This window comes from Dipodomys merriami, unplaced genomic scaffold (assembly GCF_024711535.1).
Source record: "Dipodomys merriami isolate MVZ:Mamm:240054 unplaced genomic scaffold, mDipMer1.0.p SCAF_158, whole genome shotgun sequence".
Classification (NCBI taxonomy): domain Eukaryota; kingdom Metazoa; phylum Chordata; class Mammalia; order Rodentia; family Heteromyidae; genus Dipodomys; species Dipodomys merriami.
The window spans coordinates 2,524,439-2,538,190 of NW_027202915.1; the positions used below are offsets into that span (position 1 = coordinate 2,524,439).

Genomic DNA, 13,752 nt, shown 5'->3' on the forward strand with positions numbered 1-13,752 from the left:
CGGCGCTTTGTGCCGGTGGCGGGCGCCCGGCCCCGAGGGGCGGCGGGGCGAGGGCCCGGGCGGGAGGCGGCGGCCCGGGGCCCCGCCGCGCACCCCGGCCGCGCACGGACGCCGGCGGGCAGGCCGCGTGCGCGCGCCCGGGCGGGGCCGGCGCCGGCGGGCGGGGCGGGGCGGGACCCGGAAGCCGGAAGCCGGCCGAGCTCCCGCCGGAGGCTGCGGAGGAGGAGGAGGAGGAGGGCGGCCGGGCGGCTGCCGCTGCCCGGGTCTCCCCACCTACGCCCGGCCCGCACCGCCCGCGAGCCCGTGGGACTGACGGACTGCGAGTCCGTGGGACTGACGGACTGAGCCCGTGGGACTGACGGACTGAGCCCGTGGGACTGACGGACTGAGCCCGTGGGACTGACGGACTGCGCCCGTGGGACTGACGGACTGAGCCCGTGGGACTGACGGACTGCGAGCCCGTGGGACTGACGGACTGCGAGCCCGTGGGACTGACGGACTGAGCCCGTGGGACTGACGGACTGCTAGCCCGTGGGACTGACGGACTGCGAGCCCGTGGGACTGACGGACTGAGCCCGTGGGACTGATGTGCCGTGATCCCTGTGACTGACAGACTGTTAGCCCGTGGGACTGACGTGCTGCGAGCCCTGTGACTGACAGACTGTTAGCCCGTGGGACTGACGTGCTGCGAGCCCTGTGACTGACAGACTGTTAGCCCGTGGGACTGACGTGCTGCGAGCCCATGAGGCCGGGAGCTGGGCGTCTGGGCCACGGTGGCGGGTCAGAGGCCCTATCTTCAGGCCCTGCGCACTTGTTGCTTCCTTTGGTGTTGGGCTTTCTGCCTGCTTAGCACACAGTCGTTACATGCAGTGCACGTGTGTAGAAGCTGGACTGTGGAGGAGATAGGACTGAGCCGAAGCAGAGGGTGGAAGGGGACACTGGTCAGGTTCCTGACCCGACTTAGGGAGGTATAACCTTTTTGGACAACTGGCTAATAACATTTTTAAAGAAGTGTAACAATGCCAGGGGCCAGAATGTTTTCCACACAGAGGTGTTTCCTCAGTTTACACGTGAAACTTAGGCACTGTAGAAACACTGAGTACAAACTAAAAGCCGTGTCCACTTCAGATGTAAACATTATCTTTTTCTTGTTTTTTTGTTTTTTTTGCTGGTCGTGGGACCTGAACTCTGGGCCTGGGCGCTGTCTCTCAGCTCTTCAGATCAAGGCTAGCGCTCTACCACTTGAGTCACAGCACCACTTCCGGCTTTTTCTGTTTATGTGGTGCTAAGGAATCGAAGAACCCAGGGCCTCATGCATGCAAGGCAAGCGCTCTACCACGGAGCCACCTTCCCAGCCCCATTATTTTTCTTTTCTTTTTTGTCGGTCATGGGGCTTGAACTCTGGGCCTGTGCACTGTCCTCAGCTCTTCAGCTCAAGGCCAGCACTCTACTGCTTGAGCCACAGTACCACTTTTGGTTTTCTAGTGGTTTATTGGAGATAAGTCTCATGGACTTTCCTGCCTGGGCTGGTTTTGAACCGTAATCCTCAGATCTCAGCCTCCTGAGTAGCTAGGATGACAGGTGTGAGCCACCAGCACCTGGCAACATTATCATTTAGTTGGTGGGTGGTCTTCCTGCCTCAGCCCTCAGGCAGTTGGTATTATGAAGGTTGAGGCGTCCTGCAGTGTGCACAAGGCAGTTCTGAGACAGTGTATAGGAATGTTAATGGAGTGGGTATCTGCTATAGGCTGAGGAAGGAGAGCTGGGATTGAGGCCAGGCACATGCTGGCCTGGGGTCCCTGCTATGCAAATCTTTATTTCTTAAGTTTGTTGTTATAGAGGTGATGTACAGGGGGTTACAATTACGTGAGTGCGGTGATGAGTGCGTTCTCTTTCTACAGTGTCTTCTGTTCCCTCCCTCGCTCCCAGTCCCTCCCTCCCTCCTGTCTCCACCCACTTCCATCAGTGTCCAGGGAGCTCCACCGCCACTTTTTCACCCTTTCCCTCGTTTGTACCCTCCCACACCCCCAAAGCTATCCATGAGAATCACCATACATAAGGAAAAGAAGACAGAATCATCAAAACATAAAAACTAACCAAAAGTCTGTCTCCATACCTTGGAGTTTGTTTCAGTATGTATATTATTTTCTATAAACGTGAAGAGGCTCTTAGGCATGGCCCGTTCTCTTAAGAACATCCTCTTTTGGTCTCACTGTGTGAGTATCTAGAATCCTGCATAGTTTGTCATATCCCAGTGCATTTTAGATCTAACTTCTGCATATCAGAGAGAACATGTGCCATTTGTCTCTCTGATCTTGGGTTGCCTCATGTAATATGAGTTGTTCTAGTTCCATCCACTTCCCTGCAAATGACATTCTTTCTAGTGGTTGTGTGAAATTTCATTTGTGTATAGGTACCATATTTTTTGGGTGTACTCATCTATTGTGGGGCATCTGGGCTCTTTCCATATCTTGGCTATTGTGAATAGTTGGTATGCAATTTTTGGGCTCAAGAATTGGAATTTTATGTAATAAACTCAGTTTTATTATTCATTACAGATTTGAAATTATTTTTCTTGGTATTGATGATGGCATATCCTTGTTTTTCCCAGTCTGTTTCCTAGTTTATTATTTTCAGCAGGGTAATTAATTAAAAACTTAAATATATTTATATACATATCTATTTTTTTGCTGGTTGTGGGGCCTGAACTCTGGGCCTGGGCACTGTCCCTTAGCTCTTCAGCTCAAGGCTAGTGCTCTACCACTTGAGCCACATCACCACTTTCAGTTTTTCTGCTTAGGTGGTGCTGAGGAATCGAACCCAGGGCCTCATGCATGTGAGGCAAGCACTCTACCACTGAGCCACCTTCCCAGCCCCCTTAAATATATTTTTAAATCTCTCAGAAAGCAACACAAAAATTTACAAATAAAAATGTATTTTGTAGAGTGCTAGCCTTGAGCTGAAGAGCTGAGGGACAGCACCCAGACCCAGAGTTCAGGCCCACAATTGGACCCCCCCAAAAAAAAACAAAACTCAAAAATGTATTTTGTGGGCTGGGAAGGTGGCTCAGTGGTAGAGTGCTTGCCTCACATGCATGAGGCCCTGGGTTCGATTCCTCAGCACCACCTAAGCAGAAAAAGCTGCAACTGGTGCTGTGGCCTTGAGCTGAAGAGCTCAGGGACAGTGCCCAGGCCTAGAGTTCAAGCCCCACAACCTACCCTCCCCCCCCCCCCCCGAAAAATGTATTTTGTGAGATTATAATCTGATTTTTGATCATTTTAGGTGGGCTGCATTTTGCATGGTACAAAGGGGCGTCTGGTCTGCCTTGTAGTTAATTCTCAGGGTTAGTTACCTGTCCCACAGTGGCTAAGGTGACTCCACGTGAGACCCCTGGGTGCTGGAAGAGCTGCCTGTGTTGTCTGCACTTGGGCATCAGTTCTGTGCCTTTGGACGTAGTGCTCACCTTAGGCTTCGGGGTTGTCATCTTTAAGTTGCATGCCACTTTTGGGGAAGGCTTCCTGGCCTAAAATTTTGACCATCTAACACATCTGGAAGATGCTTCTTGATGACTGATCTCTGGAACACACATTAGCGTAGATATTAACTTTTTTTTTTCTTTAAAATTGTTCAGGCTAACTCTAGAAAATGCCAAGTAGGAAATTTGCAGATGGTGAAGTGGTGAGAGGTCGGTGGCCAGGAAGTTCACTTTATTATGAAGTAGAAGTTCTGAGCTACGACCAAAAGTCACATCTCTACACGGTAAAATACAAAGATGGAACCGAACTTGAGTTGAAAGAGAATGATATCAAGGTAAGTAAGTGCTCCTTTGTTCGCTGGGTGCGTTCGCAGTGCAAAGGACAACTCTAGGTCTGTAGATGCAGTTTCTAAGCTTGGACTCGCTAAGAGGTGTAGGTGGGTCTGCTCCCATTGTGGGTACATGCTGTCTTCTGCTCTGGGAAGGTGTGAATCAGGCAGGAGGTATAGTTGCCAGAGACTCACAGGAAGAGCGAGGGTCTGATCGGGGTGGTATTGGCATAGCTGGGTAGCAAGGGGGGCCCTGTTTTTGTTTTTGTCAGCCCTGGGGCTTGAACTCAGGGCTTAGGCACTGTCCCTGAGCTTGTTTTGCTCAAGGTTAGCACTACTACTTGAGCCACAGCACCACTTCTGGCCTGTTCTGTGTATGTGGTAGTGAGGAATGGAACCCAGGGCCTCATGCATGCTGGCCACCTTCCCTACCTGAGGACCCAGGTTTTAAGGTGTTTCCACAGATGGTGATGTAGGAGCCAAGTGGTAAGGGCAGATGGGAAAATGACGGTGATGCAGGGGCAGCTTCTAAGGCTTGGGGGGCGAGGGGAACACAGCCAGTGGCAGCAGAGTAGATGGAGGGGCCAGCAGGTGTCCCGCTGGAACTGGTGCTGATACTCCGTGTTCAGGAGTTTGGACTTCAACTCAGACTCTGACAGCAGAGCTGAGTATCGCCCACAGCTTCAAACCGCTGGGTTTGAAAACCTCTGATCCAGGTGTACAATCCTTTTTTAAAACTTTCACACAGCATCCTTTAGTTTTGGTACCTGTTGCTTATCTGCAACAAATAATTGGGGACCCAGGCCTGGATCACATGTAGTACACTCTAGTAAATATTTTAGCTCTGTGATCCATGTGGCTTCTGTGGTGCTGGGTCAGCCCCAGGAAGGGAAGGGACCTAGCTAGGTTCTAATAAAACTTCATGAACAATGAGATTTGAATTTCAGGCAACTTTTTTGGAGGAAGGGGCGAGTTATTGGTTGTGGGTCTTGAATCCAGGGCCTGGGTGCTGTCCCTGAGCTGCTAACATTCTACCACTTTGAGCCATAGCTCCACTTCTGGTTTTCTGGTGGTTCATTGGAGATGAGTCTCATGGGGACTTTTTTCCCGTCCTTTTTTCAGTCCTCAGATCTCAGCTTTTTCTCAGAACTCAGCCTTTTGAGTAGCTAAGATTACAGGCGTAAGCCATCAGTGCTGGCCTGAATTTCAGGTAATTTTGTCAAATATTGTTTTGGGGGGCTGGGAAGGTGGCTCAGTGGTAGAGTGCTTTCCTCGCATGCATGAGGCTCTGGGTTTGATTCCTCAGCACCACATAAGCAGAACAAGCTGGAGGTGGTGCTGTGGGTCAAGTGGTAGAGCTCTAGCCTTTAGCTGAAGAGCGAAGGGACAGCGCCCAGACCCAGAGTTCAGGCCCCACGACTGACAAAAAAAATATAGATAGATAGATAGATAGATAGTTATGGTTTTGTTTGCAGTCATTTAAAGATTTGTTAAAAAAAAAAAAAGTGGTGAGCTTGAGGCTACACACAAAAGAATGAGTGGGTGGTGTTTGGCTGGGGTATAATTTATCAGTGCCTTCCCCAGCACTGGGTCCCTAAGGCAGTGAAATGAAGGGGTAGGAATCCACGGGATTGGCACAGATAGAGCCAGGTAACTCAGACTTGCAAAATGTGGGTCACTTTCTTTATTGGTTGCATGTATCTTTGAATGAATATATGCATACTGTTCTATAGTCAGCATTGTCATGCTTGATCATGTGCCCCATTCAAAGTCTAATCTCAACAAAATGGTGAAGTAATAGTATCTGTTTTAACTAACATTAGTTTTAACTCTCCTTGTACATGTCATTAGAAGTGTCGTAGTTTGATTCATACTATGGGGGTCAAAAGGCCACATTGATCAGAGGTAGGATCATCACGATGGTAACATTTCTCATTGGCCTGTGTTATTCTCAGGCCTTGTGGTTTCCATGATGGTTTTAGAGATTGTCCTTGTCTAGCTTGACTTTGTCTCCAGGTGTTGTGATTTGTGGTGAGCTCTTTGATGCTTTCTCCCTTTCCAGCCTTTAACATCCTTTAAGCAAAGGAAAAGTGGCTCAACTTCCAGCTCGCCCTCCAGACGCCGTGGGGGCCGGGGCCGAAGCCGTGGCAGCTGGTCCAGGTCACGCTCCAGATCCCCTGGCAGACCGCCCAAAGGTTCCAGAAGGTCGGCTTCTGCTTCCTACCAAGCTGACTTTAAGGGAACGATGGGTCAGATTCTGGAGGTTAAGTTGACACCGCTTGTACTGGTACTGTATCCTTATCTGGCATTTTGTCTGTGTAAGACATTCTTTGCTATGTATAAACGTTCATTCAAACCATTTACACTTAATTATGTTAACGTGTCAGACATTAAATATGTAATGACTTTGGGAGATTATATTAAAAGTGGAGTAGCAAGTATAGTTCTTTTCAACATCAGAAAAAAGAGTGTCCTTAAGTTACTGACGTGCTGTTAAATAGTGTGGTCTTAAAATTGTTCTCTGGAGAGGAACAAAAAGGCATAATGCCTGTGTGCATCTGATCATACAAAATCATACTTGTCAAAATGATCTCCAGGAAATGGAAACAAGGTTTTTTCCTTTTTTGTTCTTTTTGTTGTTTGTCTTGTTCTTTCATTTATCTGTCTTTGGGAGTGTAAGGGGAGGCATAGAAATGGAGGGACAAAGGGTGAACAAATGAAGCTGTGGTACTCATTGGACAAGATGCTGAAAATGAACTATACAACTTGTGGGGGGATGGGAGGGAAAAACTGGGAGAGAGCAAGGGAAGAGGTGACATTGTCCAAAAGGAAATGTATTCTTTGCCTGACTTACGTAACTAACTCTGTTTTTAGCATTGAATCCCCGTTTAGAAATGGCAGTTTAATGGAATTACTTTAAAAGTGCATGATGGGAAGTATGAGGGGGTGTGTTATAGCACACAAGAGTTCTTAGACTGACCGCTTTTCAAAGAAAAGAATTAGGATTACCTTGTGTTCTGGTCACATAATTGTATCTCTTCTTCTATGGATAAAATGTGCATACAAATATACATTGCCGGGCTGGGAAGGTGGCTCAGTGGTAGAGCGCTTGCCTTGCATGCATGAGGCCCTGGGTTCGATTCCCCAGCACCACATAAGCAAAAAGAAAAAAAGCCAGAAGTGGAGCTGTGGCTCAAGTGGTAGAGTGCTAGCCTTGAGCTGAGGGACAGCGCCCAGGCCCAGAGTTCAGGCCCCACGACTGGACCAAAAAAAAAAACAAACCAAAAAACAAAACAAATATACATTGCCTTTTTTTTGTTTTTTTGTTTTTTGGTGGTACTGGTACTAGGGCTTAAACTCAGGGCCTGAGCACTGTCTCTCAGCTTTTTTGCTCAAGGACAGCACTCTACCACTTGAGCTATAGCCCCACTTCCACCATTTTGGTGGTTAATTGGAGAAAAAGTCTCATGGATTTTTCTTCTTGGGCAGGTTTTGAATTGTAAGACTCAGCCTCCTGAGTAGCCAGGATTACAGGGATGAGCCACCAGCAGTTGGCCATCTGTGGCTTTTAATAATTTCTTTGGTGTATGTGCTGGGGCTTGAACTTGGCCTGAGCGCTGTCCCTGAGCTCTTGCTCAAGGCTAGCACTCTACCAGTTGAGTTATAACTCCACTTCAGCTTTTTGGGTGGTTGATTGAAGATGAGAGTCTCACGGACTTTTCTGCCCAGGTTGGCTTTGAATGGTGGTCCTTAGATCTCAGCCTCCTAAATGGGTTAGATTACAGGCATGAGCCACTGGTATCCATCAGCTTTTAATAATCTTAAAAATAATGGACTGCATGTATACTGTTTTGTAGTCAAACTACTTAATTTTAAAACTAGGAGTGTATATGGTATATTTTTCTACACTTTTGTTGTATCATATACTATATGTCCTAAATTATAGAGATGTACAGTGATTGAGTTAGCTCTTGTAGTGTTTTTCCTTCTAAATCGTCAACATTATATGTGTTTTTCTAAGGAAGTATTTTTATACAATCCGTTTATCTCCTTGGGATAAATTTTCACAAATGAGATTACAAGGTCAGATGTATAGCACAAACTAGATGCCTTTTATATATTATCAGATTGTGTTAAAGAAGTTTTTACCAGGGCTGGAAAGGGAATCAGTGGTAGAGTTCTTGCTATGCATGCATGAGACCCTGGGTTCGATTCCTCAGCACCATATAAGAAAAAAGCCGGAAGTGGCGCTATGGCTTAAGTGGTAGAGCACTAGCCTTGAGCTGAAGAGCTGAGGGACAGCGCCCAGGCCCAGAGTTCAGGCCCCACAACAGACAAAAAAAGAAAGGTTATGCCAATTATCAATAGTGTATAAATGTTCATTTTTATTTTATTTTCCTTTTTTTTGCCAGTGTGTTTGGAGGTTTTCAAAGCTCATTGTTTTTATTTACATTTTACTTGTTACTGTGACTTTTTAACATTTGTCTCTGAGTTGATCTCTTACCAGCAAGGTAACTTGGTAAGCCCAAGTGCCGTGGTTTTCTGGTGCAAATTTGCACCAGAATTAGTTAGAATTAAGACTGTGAAAGTCTTGAGCTTTGCTTAATTGTTGGATATCATAGTTGTAATTTGTTACTGTTGTGTTTCTTTTTAATGAGTTACAGTTCTTTGGACTAAAATGCTATGTTCAATTTAGAAGCCATTTGGAAACAGTGTCACCATCTACAATGGAGAGCGGGAACACAGGGAGTGCAATGACATTCTTCATAAAAACTCCCAGGTAGGAAACAGCAGCGCTCTTTCATCTTGAGTCATTGTTTTCTTTCTTTCTTTCTTTCTTTCTTTCTTTCTTTCTTTCTTTCTTTCTTTCTTTCTTTCTTTCTTTCTTTCTTTCTTTCTGTCTTTCTTTCTTTCTGTCTTTCTGTCTTTCTGTCTTTCTGTCTTTCTTTCTTTCTTTCTTTCGGGTCCGGTCGTGGGGCCTGAACTCTGGGCCTGGGCGCTGTCCCTCAGCTCTTCAGCTCAAGGCGAGCACTCTACCACTTGAGCCACAGTACCACTTCTGGCTTTTTTCTTATGTGGTGCTGAGAAATCGAACCCAAGGCCTCGAGCATGCAAGGCAAGCGCTCTACCATTGAGCCACCTTCCCAGCCCGTTTTCTTTCTTTATCAAAGTGATTCTTCCTCCAGAAGCAATGATAAGTCCTGACAATTCTTTTTTTTTTTTTTTTTGGTCGTGGGACTTGAACTCTGGGCCTGGGCACTGTCCCTCAGCTCTTTAGCCCAAGGCTAGCGCTCTACCACTTGAGCTACAGCACCACTTCCAGTTTTCTGATGGTTCGCTGGAGATAAGAGTTTCATGGGCTTTCCTGCCCAGGCTGGCTTTGAACCGTGATCCTTAGATCTCAGCCTCCTGAGTAGCTAGGGTTACAGGCGTGAGCCATGGTGCCTGGCTGACAATTCTTGACTATAGATATTTAATGCTTTTTATTTTTTATTTAGGAGAGATTGATTTTGTCACAAGAAAGTAGCTGTACATCTTCACAATATAACCTTCGTCTGAGGAGAGAAGAGGTGCAAGCAAAAGAAACAAGTTCTAAAGAAGAAAAGCTTGTTCCAAAAGAACCCGACTTGCTCAAAACCTTCAAAGTGACACCCAGCCCACAGAGGAAAGACCTGGAGTTTGGAGGAGTCCCTGGTAGGTTAGCAGGGTCTGGTTGCTCCTGGGTGCCTTGCAAATGCCTCTGGGACACCTGCACCTGGCTTAAGGGGGAGTGAGAGGGGTGCTGAGGGGGCGCCCGAGGGCCGGTCCGAGCAGAGGCATTATAGTCTGCACAGCGCCCGAGGGCCGGTCCGAGCAGAGGCATTATACTGTCTGCACAGCACCCGAGGGCTGGTCCGAGCAGAGGCATTATAGTCTGCACAGCGCCCGAGGGCCGATCCGAGCAGAGGCATTATAGTGTCTGCATTCGCTGTAGAGCTGTTAACAGTTCATTCCGTTTACTGGTCACCCCTTGCATACAACCTAGTGTGTTTACTTGCATATTTATAGGTACAATCTATCTACCAGGGACACTATGCAACCTTTGTTTCTGTAGGTCTGGCTTACTTCACTAAATGTAATGTTTTCCAAGTCTTTCCATTTCCTTGTATCTTCCTTGAACCTCAGTTTTGTTGTTGTTTTGTGAGTATCACAGTTTGAACTCGGACTCATACTTGCTCAGTTGAGTCACACCTCCAGACCAGCATTTTGCTGGTTATTCTGGAGATGGAATCTGTTCGACTTTCCTGCCCAGGCTGCTTTGAACTGTGATCTTTCTATCTCAGCCTTTTGAGCAGCTAGGATCAGGTGTGAGTACTGGATTGGGAGCCAGACCTGAGTTTTGACATTGCGGGTGGACAGTGACTTTTAGACTCACTGACAGCAGTTCACTAACAAGATAACTGAACACTCCTTGGCTGAGACTCCCCTGTGCCTGACTGTTCACCGGTGTCCTGCAGGGGCGCTGCTCATCATGCTCGGCCTGCCTGTCTTCCTCTTCCTGCTGCTGCTCATGTGTGAGCAGCAGGACCCCAGCCTGCTGAGTTTCCCCCCTCCTCTGCCTGCCTGGGCTGACGTATGGGAGACCAGAGTGTGTGGAGTCTACTTGCTCTGGTTTCTCGTTCAAGCCCTGTTCTACCTACTGCCAGTTGGGAAGGTAAGTTTTTGTTAGTGGGGTATGTGTGGTACTGTGAGATTTTCTTAGCTTATTTTCCATGTCTAGTTATTTTGAGGTGAGAATCTGTCGTTGTTGGGCAGAACTACCAAAACTTACTATTGTGCTCTATTACACTTGTTATTAAGTAGAAATTTAAAAACCTGATATAGCTGGGCGCCAGTGGCTCATACCTGTAATTCTAGCTACTCAGGAGGCTGAGATCTGAGGATCCCTGTTTGAAGCTGGCTGGGTCAGTAAAGTCCCCATTAGACTCTTATCTGCAATTAACCCCTCAAAAACCGGAAGTGGCTCTGGCTCAGGTGATAGAGTGCTAGCCTTGAGCACAAAAAGGCTCAGAGACAGCCCAGGCCCTGATTTCAAGCCCTACAACTGAGAAACCCCCCAAAAACCTGATTCAGATATTTTTTTGGTCATAGTTCTGGGACTTGAACTCAGTGGCTGAGTGCTGTCCCTAGTTTATTTGCTCAAGGCTAGTGCTCTGCCATTTGAGCCACAGTACTACTTCTGGTTTTTGATCTTTTTGAGGTAAGAGTCTCAAGGAGCTTCCTGCCCTGGCTGGCTTTGAACCGCAATCCTCAGATCTCAGCCTCCTGAGTAGCTAGGTTGACAGATCACTAACTGAGAGTCTTCCGAGGTCAGGGGACATCAGAGTATATCTTTTAGGCTTTGTAAAAATTTCATGACTTTAATTTTTGTCCCTTTTAGAAATTCATTGTCAAGAACATTCTGTGTACTTTTCAATCTCATGATAGTTTTTAAATTTGTTTCTGTTGCTAAGTGTAGTTTGTTTTTTTTTTGGGTCCGGTTGTGGGGCCTGACCTCTGGGCCTGGGCGCTGTCCCTCAGCTCTTCAGCTCAAGGCGAGCGCTCTACCACTTGAGCCACAGCGCCACTTCCGGCTTTTTTCTTTTTGCTTATGTGGTGCTGAGGAATCGAACCCAGGGCCTCATGCATGCAAGGCAAGCGCTCTACCACTGAGCCACCTTCCCAGTCCCAAGTGTAGTTTTCTTAATGTAGAATATTTTTCTTAGATATATTTAAAGGAACGTGATTCTGAAGCAGTGAATAAGGATCATAGTCTTAGGGCATTACAAAGTTTGCTAGCTGTAAAGCAGAGGTTACAGTTCCGTTAGGAGGAGTTCGTGCCGATGACAGGAGGTTATAGCTGCAAACAGTGTGTGGACTTAGGATCACCCGATCTCACCAGCGGCTGAGTTGGGTCTATCATAGATTTCTGCAATTACGGACTTTAGTCATTGTTAAAGCTTTGTAGTCAAATTCCAATTAATGTAGGATGAGGCTGTTTTAAAGCAGATAATATTTAGAGAGGCAGTTTGGATGGTAATTCTCAGTATACATGTAACATATAATTACAAATACATAAACATATAATACAGTGATTCTCTGCATATGTGCATATGTGTCTATTTGTGTGTGTGTGTGCTTGTCTATTCACCCTCTGTAATAGATACCTCTGATAAGGATCCTGTGCAATGACCAGGTGCTATCGAGTGATCTCAGACAGGCTCATGCTTCTCTCCGCTCATGAGAGGGTGCTGGCAGATGGTGCCATTTTAGTACTGACTCGTTGCTGCCGTGGCGTTAGAATATGGCTGTCCTTGCACTTCTCACGGGAGCTGCCATGCACCCTGCCAGGGGAAGAGCTGGGTGGTTCCCACACAGTGTGAGCTCTCCTGCTCCTAGAGGCACTGGGCGGGGGGCGTGCATGTGTGCACAGTAAATGAGCACCGGGTGAGTGCGCACATGTGAGCAGTGGCGTCGGTGGTATGATATCGGCTACGGTAGACTGGGTAAGTGGGGCAGAACCTACTTGGAAAGAACCTCATGACGGTGAGCAAATGGCATTGTAAGCAGTGGGAAGACAGTGGTTATTTCTGGCCCGGGGCGTGGCTGTCACACTGGTCGGGTGCTCTGAGCGTTTCTGATTGATTTGTATTTAAGATACGTTCCTGAGGGTGGAACTGCTTCATCGAAGAACTGGATAGATACTAAGGTTTTTGCAGCGTATTACTGTATTTTCCTACTGTAAGGTCCTCTTCATGGGGTGTGATGAAGTTGAAGACATTGTATATTGTGCCTTGAAAGAATTCGATAGTTGTGTTGAGATATAGCGACATGCCATTCAATCACCTATTTAAAATGTACAGTCCAGTGAGTTGGGTTTGCTTTTTTAATTTAAAATTGTTTTTCTTTTAAGGTTGTAGAAGGAACACCTCTTGTGGATGGAAGAAGACTCGAGTATAGATTAAATGGTGATGCCTTTTAAAACTAATGAGTTGGCCACTTTTCTACTCTTCAAACTGTCAAAGCTGGTGACACCACAGTTTAAGTAGTAAACCATCTCAGTAGTTTGAAGAAAGTCATGCAGATAAACCAATATGTAAAACTTATGCCACATAAAGTAACAGCTCATCAGTCACTGTTGACATCTAGTTTCCCTCCACCCTTCCCCTCCCCAACTCTGCTTCCCCCCTTCCTCCCTCCCTCCCTCCCTCCCTCTCTCCCTCTCCCTCTCTCTCTCTCTCTCTCTCTCTCTCCCTCCCTCCCTCTCTCTCTCTCTCTCTCTCTCTCTCTCTCTCTCTCTCTCTCTCTCTCTCTCTCTCTCTCTCTCTCTCTGTCCTTCCCTTCCTGTTTGTTTTTGAGATAGGGTCTTTAGGTAGCCCAGGCTGGCCTGGAACTCTGCATCTTTCTGCCTCAGCCTTCCAAGTTCTGGGATTACAGGGGTGAGCCACTATGCCTGCTAGTTTTGTTTTCTTTTTTCTTCTTCTTTTTTTGTGCTGATCCTGGGTCTTAAACTCAGGGCCTGAGTACTATCCCTGAGCTGCTTTGGCTCAAAGCTAGCCCTCTTACCACTTGAGCCCCAGAGACATTTCTGTCTTTATTTTTTTTAATTAGCAATAAGAGTCTCATAGACTTTCTTGCTCAGGCTGGCTTTGAACTGTGATCCTCGGATCTCAGCCTCCTGAGTAGCTAGGATTACAGGCGTGAGCCACCGGTGCCCAGCTCTAGTTTTGTTTTTTCAAATGGACTTGTCACTATTTGAAGTACCGTGCCTGTGCATCTGTGATCTTACCATTGTGAGCTATGCACTGGTGTGGGTGTCCTCCCCCCTCCCCCCCCAACCCCTGCTGGCCTGGCTGGTCTGGCCAGTTGGCTGGCCTGTGAGATGTCTTTTGAGTTTGTGTCACATTCTTCTCAGCCCTTTTCCTGGGA

The 13,752-nt window shown here is 47.0% G+C and overlaps 1 protein-coding gene across 2 annotated transcripts in view; it reads left to right on the top strand.

The window, feature by feature from the left end:
* Positions 1 to 13,752, top strand: part of Lbr (lamin B receptor) — a 29,315-nt gene that overhangs the window by 3,124 nt on the left and 12,439 nt on the right. For both annotated transcript variants that reach the window (XM_070023252.1, XM_070023251.1), the window contains exons 2-7: positions 3,632 to 3,810; positions 5,867 to 6,091; positions 8,501 to 8,584; positions 9,303 to 9,498; positions 10,302 to 10,498; positions 12,737 to 12,791. In XM_070023252.1, coding sequence (XP_069879353.1) covers positions 3,646 to 3,810; positions 5,867 to 6,091; positions 8,501 to 8,584; positions 9,303 to 9,498; positions 10,302 to 10,498; positions 12,737 to 12,791 — 922 coding nt within the window. In that variant the 5' untranslated portion in view covers positions 3,632 to 3,645. The remainder of the gene's footprint in view (positions 1 to 3,631; positions 3,811 to 5,866; positions 6,092 to 8,500; positions 8,585 to 9,302; positions 9,499 to 10,301; positions 10,499 to 12,736; positions 12,792 to 13,752) is intronic.